Source organism: Piliocolobus tephrosceles, chromosome 8, assembly GCF_002776525.5.
Source record: "Piliocolobus tephrosceles isolate RC106 chromosome 8, ASM277652v3, whole genome shotgun sequence".
NCBI classification, from domain to species: domain Eukaryota; kingdom Metazoa; phylum Chordata; class Mammalia; order Primates; family Cercopithecidae; genus Piliocolobus; species Piliocolobus tephrosceles.
The window spans coordinates 32,563,118-32,582,417 of record NC_045441.1 but is presented as its reverse complement, the minus strand read 5'-3'; the positions used below and the strand labels follow the sequence as shown (position 1 = coordinate 32,582,417).

Genomic DNA, 19,300 nt, shown 5'->3' with positions numbered 1-19,300 from the left:
GCAGTTCTGAAGCAGGCCTCTGGCCAGGGGCACTCAGACAGCTGACTAGCACAAGAGCGTCCAAGGAACCACCACTGAGCCCAACCGCACATCTGTGGACGCAGCTCCCAGCCATCAGCTCCACACAGCACTGGGGCCACAGGCCCACAGGTATCTCCCATGACTCCAAGGGGCTTGCTCTGGTTTCAGGCTCTGCCTTGATGCCCCCTTTAGTCCCTCCACAGCAGCTACCTCCAGGGGCAGCCCAGGATGTGCCAATGCCATGACCTCGAGGGCAGCCAGACTATCATAGCCATGCATCCTGCAGAGCCTCCACTCTGATCACACAGGCTGGGCTCCAGATGAAGGCTAAAGAACAGCTAAGCTAGTCCAAGCCCTAGGCAAAGTCAGAGGGCTACTCCTGCTCATCTGGTCAGTGGGCACTCCCCACAGCTCACGGGTTACCACCTGCAGAAACTAGGCAGGCATGGGCCCAGCCAGCCTGGGTGCTGGGAAGTGCACATTCCTGGCCCCCTGCCCTCAGGCCCTGAGCAAGAAAAGGACTGGCGATGGGCAGGCAGCACTCACCACTGGGGCCTGGGGCCCCGTGTCCTGGAAGCGGCCACTCTCCTTGTGAAAGCTGTAGTTGGCACCTGAAGCCTTGGCCACCTTCTCCATGATGCACTCAGGCTCCACATCCTCCTCGGCCCGTGCATTGATGGTCACGTGGGCCCCCTGCAGCAGGAACAGCACTTGAAAGAAAGGCTTTGCCAGCCCAGGTTATGGGCCAAACTCCTGTCAGTCCACACAGCACAGGCCACTACTACACCACACAAGACTAGAATCAGGAAACCAGAAGGCACCTGTCTGGCTGCTGAAAACTGAGTTCCCCTCAAGGGCTCAAACAAACCAACTTGGAGCAAACCCCTCATACTTGTCCCAGTTCATGTGAAACCCTTGCCCTCTACTGTGTTATCCAGCGGTTCCTTCTGTAGATGTTCCCTGCTGCATATCAGTAGACAGCCCAGGCATGATTTGCATCAAAGGCCTTCCTTCTAATCAATGAAAACCAATTTTAAATGCCATCTGGAAATCACAAAAGACCCTGAATAGCTAAAGCAATCCAAAGCAAAAAGAGCAAAGCTGGAGGCTTCATGCTACCTGATTTCAAATTAAACTACAAAGCTATAGTAATCAAAACAGCATGGTACTGGCATAAACACAGACATACAGAACAATGGAAACTAACAGAGCACCACCCCCACACACTTACAGCCAACTCATTTTTAACAAACGTGACAGGAACACACACTGCGGAAAGGACGGTCTATTTAATAAACAGGGCAAAGAAAATTGGATATTTACATGCAGAAGAATGAAATCAAATCTTCATCTTTCACCATATAAAAAAATAAACTCAAAATGGATGAAAAAGACTTAAATGTAAGACCTGAAACTATGAAACTACTCAAATAAAACATTAGAAAGACGCCCCTGGACATTGGTCTGGGCAAAGATTTTTTTGGGTTAAGACCTCAAAAGCCCAGGCAACAAAAGCAAAAGTAAACTAATCCGACTACAACAAGCTAAAAGGCTTCCGCACAGCAAATGAAACAATCAATAAAGTAAACAGACAACCTACAGAATGGGAGAAAATATCTTCAAACTATCCATCTGACAAGGAATTAGCGACCAGAATATAAAAGGAACTCAAACAACTCAGTAGCAAAAAAATAATAATCTGATTTTAAAATGGGCAAAAGACCTTAACAGATATTTCTAGAAAGATGATATACACATGGCTAACTACATACGAAAAAACGTTCAACATCACTAACCATCATCAGGGAAATGCAAACCAAAACCATAATGAGCTATCATCTTACCACAGTTAGAATGGCTATTATAAAAAACTCAAAAAATAAATGCTAGCAAGGATGTGGAGCAAGGGAAACTCTTATACACTGTTGGTAGGAATGTAAAGTAGTACAGCCATTATAAAAACAGTATGGTTTTTTGGTTTTCTTTTTTGAGACAGTCTTATTCTGTCGCCCAGGCTGGAGAGAAGTGGCACAATCTCAGCTCACTGCAACCTCCACCTCCCGGGTTCAAGAGATTCTCCTGCCTCAGCCTCCTGAGTAGCTGGGATTACAGGTGCCCCCCACCACACCTGGCTATTTTAGTCCTACTAAAAACAGAACTACCTTATGATCTAGCAATTCCACTGCTGGGGATATATCCAACTCTGACGTTCAGCACTATTACCAACAGCCAAGATACGGAATCAACCAAGACATCCATCAATGGATGAAAGGGTAAAGAAAATGTAGTATATAAACACGAGGGAATATTATTCAGCCATAAACAGAATAACATCCTGTCATTTGCAGCAACATGGATGAAACTGGAGGTCATAATGTCAAGGGAAATAAGCCAGGCACAGAAGACAAGTATTGCATGTTCTCACTCATATGTGAGAGCTAAAAAAGTGGGTATCATGGAGGGAGAAAGTAGAATGGTGGTTACCAGGGGCTGGGAAAGGCATGCGGGAGAGAAAATGAAGAGAAGTTGCTTAACAGGTACAAAAATACAGTTAAATAGAAGGAATAAATTCTAGTATTCAATAGTACAGAAGGGAAATTGTAGTTAACAATAATTTTGTATATTTCAAATTACCTCGAAGAGAAAAATTATAATGTTCCCAACACAAAGAAAAGATAGATGTTGGAGGTGATGGACATGCTAATTACCCTGATTCACTGTATACACTGTATACAGATATCAAAATATGACATGTATGCAAAAAATATGTGCAACTATTACATATAAATTTATAAAAACCCTGGGCCAGGCGCGGTGGCTCTCGCCTATAATCCCAGCACTTTGGGAAGCTGAGGAGGGCAGATCACTTGAGGTCAGGGATTCCAGACCAGCCTGGCCAACATGGGGAAACTCCATCTCTACTAAAAATCCAAAACTTAGCTGGGCATGGTGGCAGGCACCTGTAATCCCAACTACTCAGGAGGCTGAGAAAGGAAAATCACTTGAACCTGGGAGGTAGAGGCTGCAGTGAGCTGAGATCATGCCACTGCATTCCAGTCTGGGTGACAGAATGAGTCTCATCTCAAAACAAACAAACAAACAACTCTGATAAAAGAATGCCATACACGTTTTCTACAAAAAGTAAGCTACTGATATCTTCATGAGAAGCCAGACCCATGACCTCATTCACTGTTACTATACAGGTTGAGCATCCCTAACCTAAAAGTCCGAAATCCGAACTACTCCAATCAACATTTCCTTTAAGCATTATGTCAGCACTCAGAAAATTTCAGATTCTAGGTTGGGCGCAGTGGCTCACACCTGTAATCCCAGCACTTTGGGAGGCCGAGGCGGGCAGATCACAAGGTCATGAGATCAACGCCATCCTAACACGGTGAAACCCCGTCTCTACTAAAAAAATACAAAAAATTAGCTGGGCGTGGTGGCGGGTGCCTGTAGCCCCAGGTAATCGGGAGGCTGAGGCAGGAGAATGGCGTTACCCAGGAGGCGGAGCTTGCAGTGAGCTGAGATAGCACCACTGCACTCCAGCCTGGGTGACAGAGTGAGACTCTCTCAAAAAAAAAAAAAAAAAAATTCAGATTCTGGAGAATTTTGGATTTTGGACGCTGAACTGGTAAGTATTTAATGCAAATATTCTCAAATCCAAAAAAATCCAAAACATTTCTGGTCCTAAGCATCTCAGATAAAGGATACTCAAACCTGTATACCTGATAAGCTGGGAATTCTCTTATCGGCTCCTAGATGGAAACTGAGGTATAGCTGAAGAAATGTTGGCAGAACCAGAAATCAAAATTCTGAGTTTCCTTTGCCAGAGAAATGCAACCAGCGAAATGCAAAAAGTTACCTGACAAGTGACCAACAAATGCTTTTGTTACAAATAGTTTTTAAAATTTAAAAAGGTTCTATTATAGGACTGACATAAATCCATGTAGAAATGGGGGCTGGAAAGGAATGCATCAAAAGGGCATGTGCGTGCTACGATGGTGGGCACTCTCCCCTTACTCCAAATCCTGACAGTATTACTAAGCTGTTTAGAGGCATCACAAAACAAAACAGAACCAGGGCCCAGCCTTCTCACAGCACCAGTTCCAGCATGGTCCTTTATTTTGCCCCACTGAGGCCGGCCTGTAGGTGGCCCTGGCAACATCCTGACCTCCCACGCATTCGCTGATGGAGAGTGAAGCAGCCTCTGGTCATGCCCTGAAGGGCAGGCAGAGAGCATTAGCCAAGAGCACACTCCCGAATCCAGTTCTGATTCCCACTTGCTTGCACCCAGGAACCTGGGAGACCTCAAGCCTGTGAGGCCTGTTCCCAGTGGAGCAGGCCTCGCCAGGCCTCACCTTCAGGAAGTTGGCCATGGTGCTGACGTGGCTGGCGCAGGCTCCCTTCCGCACATCGTTCACACCCTCGCCTGTCTGTAACACAAGTATGCCCAGAATGACCCAGGCCTCCCCCAGAGCCACTTCCCTCCCCAACATCTACCCTGTGTCCCAGAAAAGAGAAAACTGCAACCCCCAAAGCAGAACCAATTCTTCTGACTGCATCACACTGGTGAGGTAAGTTCCCATGCCTCCAAGGGGCTCATGGACGCTCCCTTGGCAGGATGGCTACCGGCTTTCCCTGTGGTAGCATTTCATGAGTTTTCATGAGTTTTTGTTTTCATTCTTTTTTTTTTTTGGAGATGGAGTCTTGCTCAGTCGCCCAGGCTGGAGTACAGTGGCACAATCTCAGCTCACTGCAACCTCTGCCTCCCAGGTTCAAGCAATTCTCCTGCCTCAGCCTTCCGAGTAGCTGGGACTACAGGTGCATGCTGCCACGCCCAGCTAATTTTTGTATTTTAGTAGAGACGGGGTTTCACCGTGTTGCCCAGGCTGGTCTCAAACTCCTGAGCTCAGGCAATCCAACCGCCTCGGCCTCCCAAAGTTCTAGGATGACAGGTGTGAGCCACCGCACCCGGCCTTCAAGAGTTTTCTTGATCCCCACCAAGGGATCAAGGAGGCCCTGTCCCTGCACTGCCAGGCTCCCTCAGGCTCTCTACTCCATCAGAACAACCACCCTTAAGAGCACGAAGCAAGGACTCCCTGCGACTGCTTTTACTCCATTTTGCAGGAAGAACTCTAGGCTTGGAGGGGGAATTCTGCATCGCAAAGCCACAGTTATTCTTTGGGACACAATGAATCTGTCAACTAGTCTGCTCATTCACCAGCTCAGAGCTGTTCTATTGATCCACTAAGTCATGCCTGTAAAACATTCTGTTCCTGAAGTCAAGTCAAAACAGGAAAGAAGACAATGGGGTTTCCTGGGTCACACCTAAATGAAACGAGCTCCACATACCCAGTTGATGAGGACAAATTTGGGCAGTCCGGAGTTGGGGTCCTTCACTCTGCAGAAGGCATACATCACCTTCCCGCTGTTGAGCTCCTCCACCATCTCCTCCAGGCCACCCTCTGCAGCAGAGTCACAAGGAAGGTCAGGGGTGGCCCTGACATTCCCTGCTGGCCCTGGTCCCACCAGGAAGGGAAGCCAAGCTGCCTCTAAACCAGGGCTTCTCACCTCTACCTGTATCAGAAGCTTTCTAGGGGCATGTTTACAATCAGAGTCCTGGGCACCAGCCCCACTAAACTGACTGATGAGAGCTGGGTGGGACCTAGGAGTCTGTGATTCTGACAAGTACCTCAGGTAATTTTTTTCACCCACACTCATTTAAAAACCACTTCTCTAAACCCAGAGGTAATTCTGGAAATAAAAACAGGGTCACTTCCATGGCAAACCAGCCACCAGACTTCCAAATGGAGGATGTCTCCATCAAAATTTTATTGTTGCCTCAACCTTGCAAAGGGGCCCGGAATAGCAGGGCCTGTAGAGTCACCACTGCCTGCACCTGTGTCTGCTCAAGCTCCAGGGCCGCCTAGGGGGCCAGACCAGATTGAACGTCCTGCAGCAGCATAACTGGCTCAGCCCTCACAGACTCCAGAAGAGAGGGTGATGGGGGCAGGGGGAGGGCAGGAGTGGGCAGCTCTAAACGATTCTCCCCTGACACTGAGGCTTAGCCCCCACAAGCTTTCCCAGGTTATAAGGAGGAAGAGCTGATCAGGTATTTCAGTTACAGGGCTCCATATAAGTGGAGGCAGTCATGAGTCCCCACTCTGGGGACAGTAACTTGTTGCGTTTGCAGCAGAGCCCTGTCCTGTGCCACTGGGGATGATGACAGGAAACTCAAGTTGTTGATCCCTGCAACTCCCAGTCACCTGCCACACCACATATCTACTGTTCAATGGCGATCCTTCTAGAAAGGTGACACCTCCCGAAAAGGTTGTGAAAGGAAGGGGCTTTCTATCAACAACAGCCACCAAACCGTGGAGAACACACTCCAAACGCTCATTGAACAATGAAGCCATGTCTGGCTCAGGACAGAGGGAGGGGTCAGGGAAGTTCTGGAGGAGGAGCAGTCAAGGGTGTCAGCTGGGGGGCCCACAGGTCACACTCTGACCCAGCCTACCCTGACAATCTCTGCTCTGTGCTGGCCAAGAGCCTGTCCTTCCTGCAGAGACCCCCAGAGCCTCCCCCGTGACTATCTGCAGTGATACTGCCTCTCCCAGTGAGGATGGGGCCCCTGCAAGCACTCGGCAAAAGATCAGGGCAGGACAAAGGGAGACTAGGACATGTCTGTGGAACTTCTTTCCACCAGCACCAGTTCTGGGACTGGTGAGCTTCCCACCACAGCTCCCTGGACGCAGGCTGCCCACAAGCTGGAGAGGCCTGTTTCCCTCTCAGTTCTCCCCACGTAGACACAGAAAAAGCACTCCCCTGCACTCAGAGTGGAGGAGAGCCAAGAAGGAATGTTTTCACTTACACATATCTGAAACCAAAGACCTGCCAGAAGTGGCCAGTGAGCACTGGAAGCCCCATGTGGCTCAGTGGATCAAGACGGCTGAGTGTGCTGACCCCCGGTCCTGCCTATTGTTGGCTCATGTCCTGATCAAGGGGCCAGGGAACCCCTAATGGAGTTAATGTGGGGTGGGTCTGCAGGAGGCAGGCTCCAGTCCACTGGCAGAGGCCACCTGTGTGATAGAGTCCCCTTCTTCTTGTGCAATAGCTGAAATGCCAGCTGAGATGGACTGCTGATGGTCACAATCCTCTCTTTTGCACACGTCACCCTCCTACCTCCTGGTGTCCCCGAGTCCATTTGGAGTCATACTCACCCCCTGTGCCAGCCACACGGATGTCGTTGCTGTTGCCTTCATAGGTAAAGAGAGCCCTGAAACGAAACACAAGTGAGCTCTGTAGCCAGTACCTTGGGTTCCATCTCTCCTCACCGCACCTACCATGACTTTCCGCTATACCCCAAAGAGCTTGGGCCGACAGTAACACTGTGAGTAGACACAGGCCCCTTCTCACTTTGCTCTAGCCTGCTAACCAGGTTCTCAGTAGGCAACTGTACAGCCTTCTCAGCTCTGCAGCTGGGAGGACACTGGCCTGACTTACCATGGGGTGGGGGTTGTGAGGAACAAAAGCACAGAGATGGGAGCACACATCTACTATGAGGAAAACATGAGCTGTGGAATTTCCAACGACTGCTATACATTCGTGTGTCAAATACTCACCTGGCCACACCAGGTATATGGATTTGAAAAGACAAAATATATCTACATATTCCTGAACGCAAAGCACCCAAAAGGAGAAGCAAGTCGGAGAAATACACGCGCTGGGCCCCTTGGAAGGCTGCCCACCACTCCTGTGCACATCTGCCCTGGCTCCAGTGAAGCCTGGCAGGTAGGGCAGCAGGTCCTTCTAGGCTTGAGATTCTTTGGTAAACACAGACTACTGTAGGTTGTGTTTATTAGAAACCACAAGGGAATGACACAACATGAAATCACACAGTTAAAACCATGAACCTACCAAGCCCCTCACAGACAGGTACCCATGAGCAAGTTTTCTATCTAGCAGAGCCTATCTCTCCATGGGTGACATGGGGCCATGGCTTTCTTTTTCCTGTAAGATTAATTATTCATAAGAACTCTGGGCCAGGCGCGCTGGCTCATGCCTGTAATCCCAGCACTCTGGGAGGCCAAGTTGGGTGGATGGGGATCACGAGGTCATGAGATCGAGATCATTCTGGCTAACATGGTAAAATCAAATCTCTACTAAAAATACAAAAAATTAGCTGGGTGTGGTGGCAGGCGCCTGTAGTCCCAGCTATTCGGGAGGCTGAGGCAGGAGAATGGCGTGAACCCAGGAGGTGGGGCTTGCAGTGAGCCAAGATCATGCCACTGCACTTCAGCCTGAGCAACACAGCAAGACTCCATCTCAAAAAAAAAAAAAAAAAAAAAGAACTCTGGGCCAGGCGTGGTGGTTTATGCCTGTAATCCCAGTACATTGGGAGGCTGAGGCAGGAGGGTCGCTTGAGCCCAGGAGTTTGAGACCAGCCTGGGCAACATGGTGGGACCCCACCTCTACCAAAAATACAAAAATCAGCCAGGAGTGGTGGCACATGCCTGCAGTCCCAACTACTCAGGAGGCTGAGGTGGGAGGATTGCTTAACTCTGGGAGCTCAAGGCTACAGTGAGCCATGATGATGCCATTGTACTCCAGCCCAGGCAACAGAGTGAAACCCTAACTCTTAAAAAAAAAAAAAAAAAAAAAAAAACTCTGGTAAAGATTCATTCTGACTTGCTATTAGCATGAACCTTGCAGCAACTCAACACCCCCGGCAGGACTGCTGGACATGGGTTGCGGGCACTGACCCATTGGACTGTAAGTCAAAGGCAAAACCCAGTCCTGTGTGTGTCATCTCCCCAGTCTTGGCCAGACGGAAGCTCCAGGGATAAACAGTTGGATAGGAACCAAATCAGCTTCAATTTGGCTTCCCCAGGGCTTTGCCAATGACACTGGTCAGAGATGCTTATGCCTGAGAAAGATGGAGAAATTAGACCCAGGCCCAGTGGGATCTGGTTGGTAGGGAGGAGACAGGCCTCCGGGAAAAGGCACTGCTTACCAGGAGAGGAGACAGAATACAGAAGGAGAGAAACACTGAATGAGAAACACTCAGAGAAAAGGAACTAGAGAAGAGACCACAGAGAAACAAGAGAAAGATTTGGGAGGTGGCACACTGTCAGGGTGAGCTGGGGGAACTCCCTGGAGGAAAGAAGCCCATTCCTCTTGATGACCACAAAGCCCTGGCTGCCAGAAGATAGCAAGCTGGCACAAGCAGCAGGGAACGGAAGATGGCAGCTTAACCCAGCTCTTGCAAGAAGGGACTCAGCCAGCTACGACGGCTCACGCCTATAATCCCAGCACTTTGGGAGGCCAAGGCAGGCGGATCACCTGAGGTCAGAAGTTTGAGACCAGCCTTGCCAACATGGGAAACCCTGCCTCTACTAAAAATACAAAATTAGCCAGGTGTGGTGGTGGATGCCTGTAATCCCAGCTACTTGGGACTCTGAGGCAGGAAAATCACTTGAACCCAGGAGGCAGAGGTTCCATGCCATTTCACTCCAGCCTGGGTGACAAAGCAAGACTCTGTCTCAAAAAAAAAAAAAAAAAAAAAAAAAAAAAGGGACTCAGCAGCTAATATAATAAGAGCCAAGCTCAATGCCTGCCACCTATCTCTCTGACTTGATCCCCCTCTACCCCAGGCCACCTTTAAGAATGTTCCCAGCACAGAGGCACATTCCCAGTTTAGAGGCCCTTTGAAAGAAGGGCGAAGGAAGTTTCAAATCAACATGAAAAAATATGGTGCACTGGCCTCTGAACAGCAAGGAATGTGGAGTGTCAAGCATCTTATAATTCAGTCATGCCTTTGAAAATAAGTACTGAGAGCCTACTGCTTACTAGTCACAGGAATGCAGCTATGAACAATCCCTAAAAGGTCCTGCCCATGGAACTTACTTTCTAATGGGAGAAAAAACACACACCTAACACTAATGTACTATTAGAGAGTGAAGCAGGTGCTAGAGGTGACACATGAACCAGGTAAGATCAGAAAACCAGAAAAGGCAAATCCATAACATCCTCAGGGTCACAACAGTACACTGCATAAAAGCTGCTCTGTGCTGGGCACTAGGAAGTGCGGAGGAGATGAGAAAGCACTTGTACAAGTGGAGATGGCCCCCACACAAGGGGATCAATGCCAAGATACAGAGTAAGCAGGGGCAGGAGACAGATGCAAGACAGAGAGCTGATGTCATGGCTGCTCCCCACTCTGTCTGCCTTCCCCAATGCCAGCAGTGTGTGTGTGAAACTTCTTATGACCCACCAAACTAGAGACCACCTCTTCTTCCTCTGATATCTCTACCACTTTTTCTGTATGAATCTTGGTCCATCCTTCATCTAAGCATCTGCTACACATAACAACTGTGCCTCAGGCACCAAGGACAGACAGACCCCACCCCTTCCAGTAAGAGATAAAGGTGACAAGAAAACCCATAAGGATTTTCAGCGTATGTTGTGTCTGGCATGTGTCTGAAGGAAGTCAAACAGAAAGATGGGAAAAGAGCCTACAGACAGGGAGCTAGGAATCAAGGAAGGTCTCTCTGAGAAGGTAACCTTGGGGCAAGGAAGTGAAGGCTGGGGACAACATGGAAGAAGTGTGCTCCATGCAGAGGAAGAAGCAGAGCAAGGACTCTGAAGAGGAACCAACTTGTAAGTTTGAGGAAGAGAAAGACGGCCAGAGTGGTGACAAACAGGTGTGGCCACAGTGTGGTAAGTGAAAGGGGTGGTAGGTTCTGGGTCACGCAGGACATCAGCAGAGCGAGGAGTCTGGGCTTTATTCAACATGCAACAGGAAGCCACTGTAGAGTTATAGACACGGAAGTGACATGGTCCAGATATTTTTCCGCAGTGTGCGGGAATCTGCCACACAGTATCTGCTGAGTAACTACCTTAATGGCTGTGACGATGAGGGTGGAGGCCATGGGTCATGCTGCTGAGTAACACAACCTGTAGTGCTACAAGAGCCTGGAGTTAGGGAGGGAGCATGGCATGGCTGTCTGGGCAGATGAGTCCAGTGAGATAGGTGGGTTCTGACTTCATGAGGGGAAAGAGGAGGTTCCACAACCCTCATGAGGGACAGAGAGTAGATGGGGTGGGTAAGCACCAGGCCAGGAGTAGTAGCAGACAGCTCTGGTAAGAAGCCCAAGGAAAGGCTAGGAACATAGGAGGTCTGAAGAGGAAGCCCAAACTGCCAGGTGGGCTGGGAGGCATCATCCCAAACCAGTGATGGTTCCTGAGAAGACTGATGATGAAGAGAGACCTGGAAGAGAGATACATCAGGAGTGCCAGGAAGCTCCTAGGTAAGTCTGCTAGGGTAAACAGAGTGATCAAGAGCATGTTAAGAAGCAAAATCTTTAACTGGGCAGGGTTGGAAAGGGGCAAAGATTCTTCTGGGTTCTAAAGCCAAGTGGTATCATGAGGACATGAAAATGGGGCGCTCATTGCAGAGATGCTTTTGACTGGGTTTGAAGTAACAGGAGAGGTCTAAGAGAAACAACACGAACAGGAATAGGAGAGAGACAAAACAGGGGGCTGATATCTAGAAACTCCCCTGAGAAAAATAACACTGACTGACATGTGGGTAAATCTGAGGGATTATAAAGTAGGCAGAAAACCCTACCAAGGAAGTGACGAGACATCCTTCTTTAGATGCCTCCCAAACAGAAGATGTGCTGTTTGGCATAAGTGCCATCCAGGGCACCCAGACCTGACAGGAGAGTCCACAGACACCCCACAGACCCAAGCAACTGCTGTTCTAAAGCTCTTCCCCTAATGGCCCGGGGCGGAGGAAAAGGCAAATCCATAACATCCTCAGGGTCACAACAGCACACTGCATAAAAGCCGCTCTGTGCTGGGCACTAGGAAGTGCGGAGGAGATGAGAAAGCACTTGTACAAGTGGAGATGGCCCCCACACAAGGGGAAGACAGTCGGGAGGGCCTCAGTGCTGACCACAGGGTGGCCCCACCACGACTCAGCCTCCAAGGCCCAGTTTCTATTCCCCAAAGTTGGTCACCTTAGCCCACCATACTCAGCATATTTCTCAGAACTGGAATTTCTCAAAACCGGTCAGTGAAAACAATTTAAGCAAATGGGAAAGTGAGGATATCTTTGGTGGTGGAGGGAAAAAGGGACCTTTTCCCAAATAGATAGCGAGCATCCTACTTTCGTACATCTTCCCATGTCTCAGGCACAGGAAAGAGTACATTTTGTACTTCTTGTTCTGAAGTCCATGTTCACAGAGAGCCAAGAACCCAGATCCCCAGCTCCTCATCTGAAGCCCCCAGGACAGGGCTCACATTCACAGCCCGGCTGCCAGGCCGCTCTCAAATGCCCATCTCTGAACACAGCGTTTGCAAAAAAAAAAAAAAAAGGGGCGTGGCTTCCGCCTTCTCAGAGAGGGCTATGCAGGGCCCCCTTCTCCAGGGAAGTCCCAGGACTGGAAAGAAGAACCTCGCGAAGCTAGCAAGCACGACCAGGCCGAGGATCCAACATGGAAGCCCGCGGAGCCCATAGTGGGTGGCGAGCGGTAGGGGGAGGGGCGGGGACTCACTGGGTCCCTGCAAGCCTGGTTTAACTTGTCCACAATCGGTGGGGCAAGGGGTCACGGGGGGAGACGCGCTCCTGCTGCGGTGTGGAGGGGGCCGACAGGTAAGCCCCGGGCCACCTGCCGGGGTGCCGCTCCCTGCTCGCGCTCCCGCTCCTCCCGAGTCCCCGGCTCCCCCCAGACAGACCCACCCCTGAGGCAGCCCCTGGCCCGACCCTGGCCCGTCTCGCCGCCCACCAGTCGGTCGGGGACTTCTCGGTGACCACCCGCACGTAGGCCTCCTGCAGCGCTGGCCCGTTCCGGCTCAGGTTCACCGCCATCGCCCGCCCCGCAGTCTCTGCGCCGCTGCTGCCGCTTCCGGGCCGGACCGCCCCTTTGACAGCCGACAAGCCTAGCCTCCGACAACCGGAAACCCCGCCCCACGGCAGGAAGCGGAAATGGCAGGGGCCAGCTGCACCCGCGGGTCCTAGCGAGTCGTTAGGCCCCCTGGTCTAGCATCCGGGTCCCGCGAACGCCGAAGGACAAGAGGGAGAAGCGAGGACTCGGCTTTCTGTTTGTCTTCAGGGAGGGATCCTGGGGCGCGGACTAGCCTGTTTTCTGGTCCCACGCAAACGGCAGCTTGACTTGGAAGCCTGGCCGAGGGGACCCAGTCCAGCCCCCGCTAGCTGCTCTCACAGCACCGTGCTCATTCTTTTCTAAATCTTGTTATGTCGATGCGCTTATTTGAGAGATCTTGGGTTCACTGCAGTCTCCCTCCAGACGAGGTCTTCAGCCTGTTTGTGGACCCTCAACAGTTTGATCTATGAATGAAACATGCATAAATGTATGAATACACGGATAAATGAATACTAAGTGACGATCACACCGCTACAAACCTAACTGAAAGTGCCTTTATGCTTTCTCACTCTCACCTGAGTTTTTCACTCTGCAGTTTGGTCGAGGCCAGGATAGTGGAGGCGAGAAGAGAACCCGCCTTGTGCTTCACCTGCACATCTGGATGGTCGCCCCTAGAAGGTGTCAGTAATTCCTCAATCTGCTCCCTTCCTCCAGTAAGCACCAGTTTTTCCATCCACAAATCTGCCTACACTGACTGAACTAGCTTCTTATCTGCATGATAGGGAAACATGCCAAAGCCCAAGGCAGCTCACAGCTTCTTTCCCTCCCGTGGAGAATAACTCCCCTGCCTCCTTAAAATGTAAATCCTGCCGGGCGCGGTGGCTCATGCCTGTAATCCCAGCACTTTGGGAGGCCGAGGTGGGCGGATCACGAGGTCAGGAGATCGAGACCATCCTGGCTAACACGGTGAAACCCCATCTCTACTAAAAGTACAAAAAATTAGCCAGGCGTGGCGGCGTGCGCCTGTAGTCACAGCTACTCGGGAAGCTGAGAATGGCGTGAACCCGGGAGGAAGAGCTTGCAGTGAACCCAGATAGCGCCACTGCACTCTAGCCTGGGCGACAGAGAAAGACTCCATCTCAAAAAAACGAAAATTATATATATATGTATATGTATAAAATATATATGTATTATGTATATATATAAATCTACAGTCCCTTAAGTCCAGATGTGCTTTGGAATTCAATCTAAGATTTCAGAAAATTTATACCATGTATGTCCTGTATACTCTGTAAGCCCTTATCACAGGATCTGGAGAGGAACTGGTAATCAGACATGTTCATACTTTTGCTGTGATGTGTGTGAATAATCAGCTAAGTGGAATATAAGAAGACTCTAAATATCCTCATGGCCATTAAGGTCAGTTTTTGCTACCAAATGAACTACCAAAATCTTAAGGTGTTTGGGTCTGGATGGCGCAGATAAGGGCTTGTGGACCTAATTTAGAAAAAAACACAGTTCATTTGTTATGTCCATTTTTCTTTCTGTTCACATCATTGTTACTTGTGGTCTTGTTTGTTTTGTGCTGCTATAACAAAGTACCACAGACTATGTAATTTACATAGAACAGAAATTTATTTTCTCACAGTTCTGGAGGCTGGGAAGTCCAATGTCATGGCACTAGTATCTGGTGAGGGGCTTCTTGCTGCCTCATAACATGGTGAAAGGGCAAAGAGGATGAGAGAGAGACAAAAGGCGGTCAAACTCATTTTTTTTTTTTTTTTTTTTGAGATGGAGTCTCACTCTGTAGCCAGGCTGGAGTGCAGTGACCACAAACTCGGCTCACTGCAATCTCCGCCTCCCAAGTTCAAGCAATTCTCCTGCCTCAGCCTCCCGAGTAGCTGGGACTACAGGCACATGCCACCATGCCCAGCTAATTTTTGTATTTTTCATAGAGATGGGGTTTCACCATGTTGACCAGGATGGTCTCGATCTCATGACCTTGTGATCTGCCCACCTTGGCCTCCCAAAGTGCTGGGACTACAGGTGTGAGACACGACACCGCACCCGGCCCCAAACTCAGTCCTTTATAATGAACCTGAGGCAGGAGAATAGGGGCTGGAAGCAAGGAACCTAACACCAATTCACACTAACCGCCTAGAACCAAATCAAAAGGAAAACCCCAACTTATGACCAAGTAACAAAAGGACCAGAGGCTACTCCCTTTGCAACCGCCCCCCACCTTTTTCTGCATGGTAGATGAAAAATTGAAAGTACCTCTGATTGGTCCCTTCCCACAACCAATCAGGCTGGTCATGGACCAAGTCTTCATTTGCATAGGAGTATAACTTTGTAACTTCACTTCACCCTTTCAGTCAGAAGTATGCATAGGGTGTAACTTTGAAATTTCGCTTCAGCTTCTGATAGGTCCCCTCCCTCAACCAATCAGACTGATTGCGGGCCACTACTTCAATTATGTAGGGCGAACACCAAGTAACCAATGGGAAACCTCTAGAGGATATTTAACCCCTAGAAAATTCTGTAACCAGGCTCTTGAGCCACTTGCTCAAGCCACTCCCACCCTGTGGAGTGTACCTTCATTTTCAATAAATCTCTGCTTTTGTTGCTTCATTCTTTCCTTGCTTTGTTTGTGCATTTTGTCCAATTCTTTGTTCATGACACCAAGAACCTGGACACCCTCCATGGGTAACAAACCCACTTCCAAGATAATGGCATTAATCCATTCATGAGAGCCAAAGCACCTCCCACCTCCCACCACTCAACACCATCACATTGGAGATCAGGCCTCTAAGACATGAACTTTGTTGGATACATTCGAACCACAGCACTTGTCTTACAGGCAGAAGCTCTGACATTTCTGAGAGGAAAACAGTTACTTCATCCTGATCTGGAGAAGTCTCAAGTTCTGGCAAAATATCCCTTCTCAGCAGTCCAGTCTGCAGCCTTCACCCCTCCTTTGAATTTGTCCTAGATCTTCTTTTCAATCTTTTCTCTTTTCCACAGTGCAGGTCTCCCTACTTCTGTACTTTGACTTCGCTATTGTTTACATCAGAAAAAGTGAATTTACATCAACAGGGGCTCTCCACATCTCCTAATTTTCAGTCTTTCCCCCCTCTTACTTCAGTAACATCTCTGCTTGTTCTTCCTTCAGACCAGACCCTCAGGTGACTTTCTGCCCCCTCATCCCTCTGCCCCAGTCTCCATATTCTAGAGGAGTTTGGCCATCGGTCTTATGGTACTTCTACCGCCTTCTCTTTGGTGAACATATCTTTTTTTTCACTTCTTTGGGAATATTCCTATTTAATCACCTTCCAGTTGTCAGGTTCCTTCACCCACTTGACCACCAGTCCCAGGTGGAAGCCCTAGGAGGTCTGGGAGCACTTTTCAAATTTTAGTCCACCTGAGGAGAAGCTACCCTTACCTGAAACCAGGTTGTGCAGGCCAAAGAAGCAGGTCTCTGTGTTCTAGAATTAGATCAGCTCAGTGAGGTGACCAGGCTCCATGTAGAGAAGACTATGAGGAAGAGTCTCTGATGGTGAGAAGTTTGAGGGAGCATGATACTGCTTCCTGTTGTAGTGTATAAAAACCTGTTTCAGCTTGATAGGCCAGGGAAAGCCTCAGAGGAGGTAACTAACCCTGGAGCAGAGACTGGGTTCTGAGGTAGAAGCCAGCCTAATTGGTCTGAGAAATGGGACACAGGGAGAAGGAGAGGCCAAGGGAAGGGCTTTGGGTTTTATTCTACGTGTAATGGAAACCCTGATGGGTTTTAAAGAGATGATGTGGCCTGCCTTATGTAGACCACCTCACCTCTCTCATGCTCCCATTTTTCTTGTATAAGTTTCCTGTTGGCTGTCCTGTAACCACTCAATGGGTTCTTCTTTCCTGTTGCTCAGATATAGCTGATCTATCAAGATCAGAGAAAGAGTATAATACACATAGAGCCAGTGAAATGGGAGACTGGAGTTTTATCATTACTCATATCAGCCTCCTCCAAAATTTGGAAGCTAAGATTTTTAAAGAATAGTTTGGCAGGCAGGGGGCTAGGGAATGGGTGCTGCTAATTGGTTAGGCTGCATATCAGCCTCCTCCAAAATTTGGAAGCTAAGATTTTTAAAGAATAGTTTGGCAGGCAGGGGGCTAGGGAATGGGTGCTGCTAATTGGTTAGGGGTGCAGTCATAGGGCTGTGGAAAATGGTCTTCATGTGCTGTCTACTTCTGGGTGGGGCCACAGGAGTCTAACTGGAGCCATCCAGTTATCAGAGATGGAAAAACCTGAAGAGACATCTCAAACGGCCAATCTTAGGTTCCACAATAGTGATGTTATTTACAGGAGTTATTGGGGAAGTTGCAAATTTTGTGACCTTTGGAATAATGGAAGTAATCATTTGACTACAAATTCAGGCTCCTCTCATCCTTCTAACCTGGTGGCCTTTCATTAGTGTTACAGAGGCAGTTTAGGTTTGTGTGTTTTTTTGTTTTTTGTTTATTTGAGATGGAGTTTTGCTCTGGTTGCCCAGGCTGGAGTGTATGGCACAATCTTGGCTCACTGCAACCTCCACCTTCTGGGTTCAAGCAATTCTCCTGCCTCAGCCTCCTGAGTAGCTGGGATTACAGGCATGCGCCACCACATCTGGCTAATTTTGTATTTTTAGTAGAGACAGGGTTTCTCCATGTTGGTCAGCTGGTCTCGAACTCCTGAACTTGTGATCTGCCAGGCTCGGCCTCCCAAAGTGCTGGGATTACAGGCATTAGCCACCATGCCTGGCACTAATTTCTTTTTCTTTTTTCTTTTTCTTTCTTTTTTTTTTTTGGAGACAGAGTCTCATTCTGTCACCCAGGCTGGAGTGCAGTGGCACAATCTTGGCTCACTGCAACCTCTGCCCCCTGGGTTCAAGCAATTCTCCTACCTCAGCCTCCTGAGTAGCTGGGATTACAGGCACACACCACCATGCCCAGCTAATTTTTGTATATTTTTGGTTTTTTTTTTTTTTTTTTTTTTTTTGCCAGAGTATCACTCTGTCGCCCAGACTGGAGTGCAGTGGTGCAATCTTGGCTCACTGCAACCTACGCCTCCTGGATTCAAGAGATTCTCCTGCCTCAGCCTCCTGAATAACTGGGACTATAGGCACACGCCATCACACCCAGTTAATTTTGTATTTTTAGTACAAATGGGGTTTCACCATGTTGCCCAGGCTGGTGTCGAACACCTGAGCTCAGGTGATCCGACCACTTTGGCCTCCCAAAGTGCTGGGATTACAGGTGTGATCCACCACACCCAGCCCATTAATTTTTGTATTTTTAGTAGAGATGGGGAGTTGCTGTGTTGGCCAGGCTGGTCTCAAACTCATGTCTTCAAGTGATCTGCCTGCCTTGGCCTCCCAAAGTGCTGGGATTACAGGCATGAGCCACCTCACTCAGCCTCTTCTTAATTTCTTCACTGACCCAGTGATCTTTCAGGAGCGTGTTAATTTTCATGGATTTGTACAGTTTCCAGAGTTCCTTGTGTTATCTACTTCTAGTGCTTTTGTTTTTTTTAATTTAGAACAGAAATTTGTTTCTCACAGTTCTGGAGGCTGCAACATACTGCTTTCTAGTTTTATTCCATTGTGGTCTAATAAGATACTTAATAGGATTTTTATTTTTAAATATTTGAGATTTGTTTTGTGGCCTAACATATGGGCTATCCTGGAGAATGTTCCATGTGCTGATGAGAATATGTATTCTGCAGCTGTTGAATGAAATAGTCTGTAAATGTCTCTTAGGTTCATTTGGTCTATAGCGTATTTTAAGTCTGATGCCTCTGTGTTGATTTTCTAGACCATAATCTGTCCAATGCTGAAAGTGGGTGCTGAAGTCCTCAACTTATTGTACTGGGGTCTCTCTCTCTTTTTTTCTAGTAATATTTACTTTATAGATCTGGGTGCTCCAGTGTTGAGTGCACATATATTTACAATTGTTATATCCTCTTGCTGAATTGATGCCTTTATCATTATATAATGACCTTTTCTCTTTTTGTTTTTTAACTTAAAGTCTATTTTGTCTGATATAAGGATAGCTAGTCCTACATGCTTTTAGTTTACATTTGAGTGGAATATCTTTTTCATCCCTTCACTTAGTCTATATGCATCCCTTTAGTGTGTTTCTTATAGGCAGCATATAGCTGGATCTTGTTTTTGTTAAATTTATTTTACAACATTTATTTTAGAGACAAGGTCTTGTTTTGTCACCCAGGTTGTAGTGCAGTGGCAATCATAACTCAACTGCAGCCTTCAACTACTGAACTCAAACTACCCTCCTGCCTCAGCCTCCCGAGTAGCTGGGACTACAGGCACATGCCACCAGGCCCAGTTAATTTTTTTTTTTTT

The 19,300-nt window shown here is 48.3% G+C and overlaps 3 protein-coding genes across 10 annotated transcripts in view; 1 reads left to right on the top strand and 2 right to left on the bottom strand.

The window, feature by feature from the left end:
• DBNL (drebrin like) overlaps positions 1-13,205 on the bottom strand; it is a 17,484-nt gene extending 4,279 nt beyond the window's left edge. For 2 of the 6 annotated variants that reach the window (XM_023226460.2, XM_023226461.2), the window contains exons 1-5: positions 12,816-13,205; positions 7,245-7,300; positions 5,377-5,489; positions 4,383-4,457; positions 568-714 (exon numbers count right to left, since the gene is read on the bottom strand). In XM_023226460.2, the coding sequence (XP_023082228.1) occupies positions 568-714; positions 4,383-4,457; positions 5,377-5,489; positions 7,245-7,300; positions 12,816-12,898 (474 nt within the window). In that variant the 5' untranslated portion in view covers positions 12,899-13,205. Of the gene's footprint in view, positions 1-567; positions 715-4,382; positions 4,458-5,376; positions 5,490-7,244; positions 7,301-12,769 lie in introns of all 6 variants that reach the window. The other 4 variants (XM_023226463.1, XM_023226462.3, XM_023226465.1 and 1 more) reach the window with 4 other exon arrangements.
• LOC111552309 overlaps positions 10,774-19,300 on the top strand; it is a 12,070-nt gene continuing 3,543 nt past the window's right edge. Inside the window, exons 1-2 of one of the 2 annotated variants that reach the window (XM_023226477.3) lie at positions 10,774-11,333; positions 13,510-13,627. In XM_023226477.3, coding sequence (XP_023082245.1) covers positions 11,260-11,333; positions 13,510-13,627 — 192 coding nt within the window. In that variant the 5' untranslated portion in view covers positions 10,774-11,259. Of the gene's footprint in view, positions 11,334-12,221; positions 13,458-13,509; positions 13,628-19,300 lie in introns of those variants that run through there. The other variant, XR_002734600.3, reaches the window with a different exon arrangement.
• The window catches only part of UBE2D4 (ubiquitin conjugating enzyme E2 D4 (putative)), a 38,464-nt gene continuing 32,395 nt past the window's right edge, over positions 13,232-19,300 (bottom strand). For both annotated transcript variants that reach the window (XM_023226471.2, XM_023226474.2), the window contains one exon: positions 13,232-13,378. In XM_023226471.2, the coding sequence (XP_023082239.1) occupies positions 13,366-13,378 (13 nt within the window). In that variant the 3' untranslated portion in view covers positions 13,232-13,365. The remainder of the gene's footprint in view (positions 13,379-19,300) is intronic.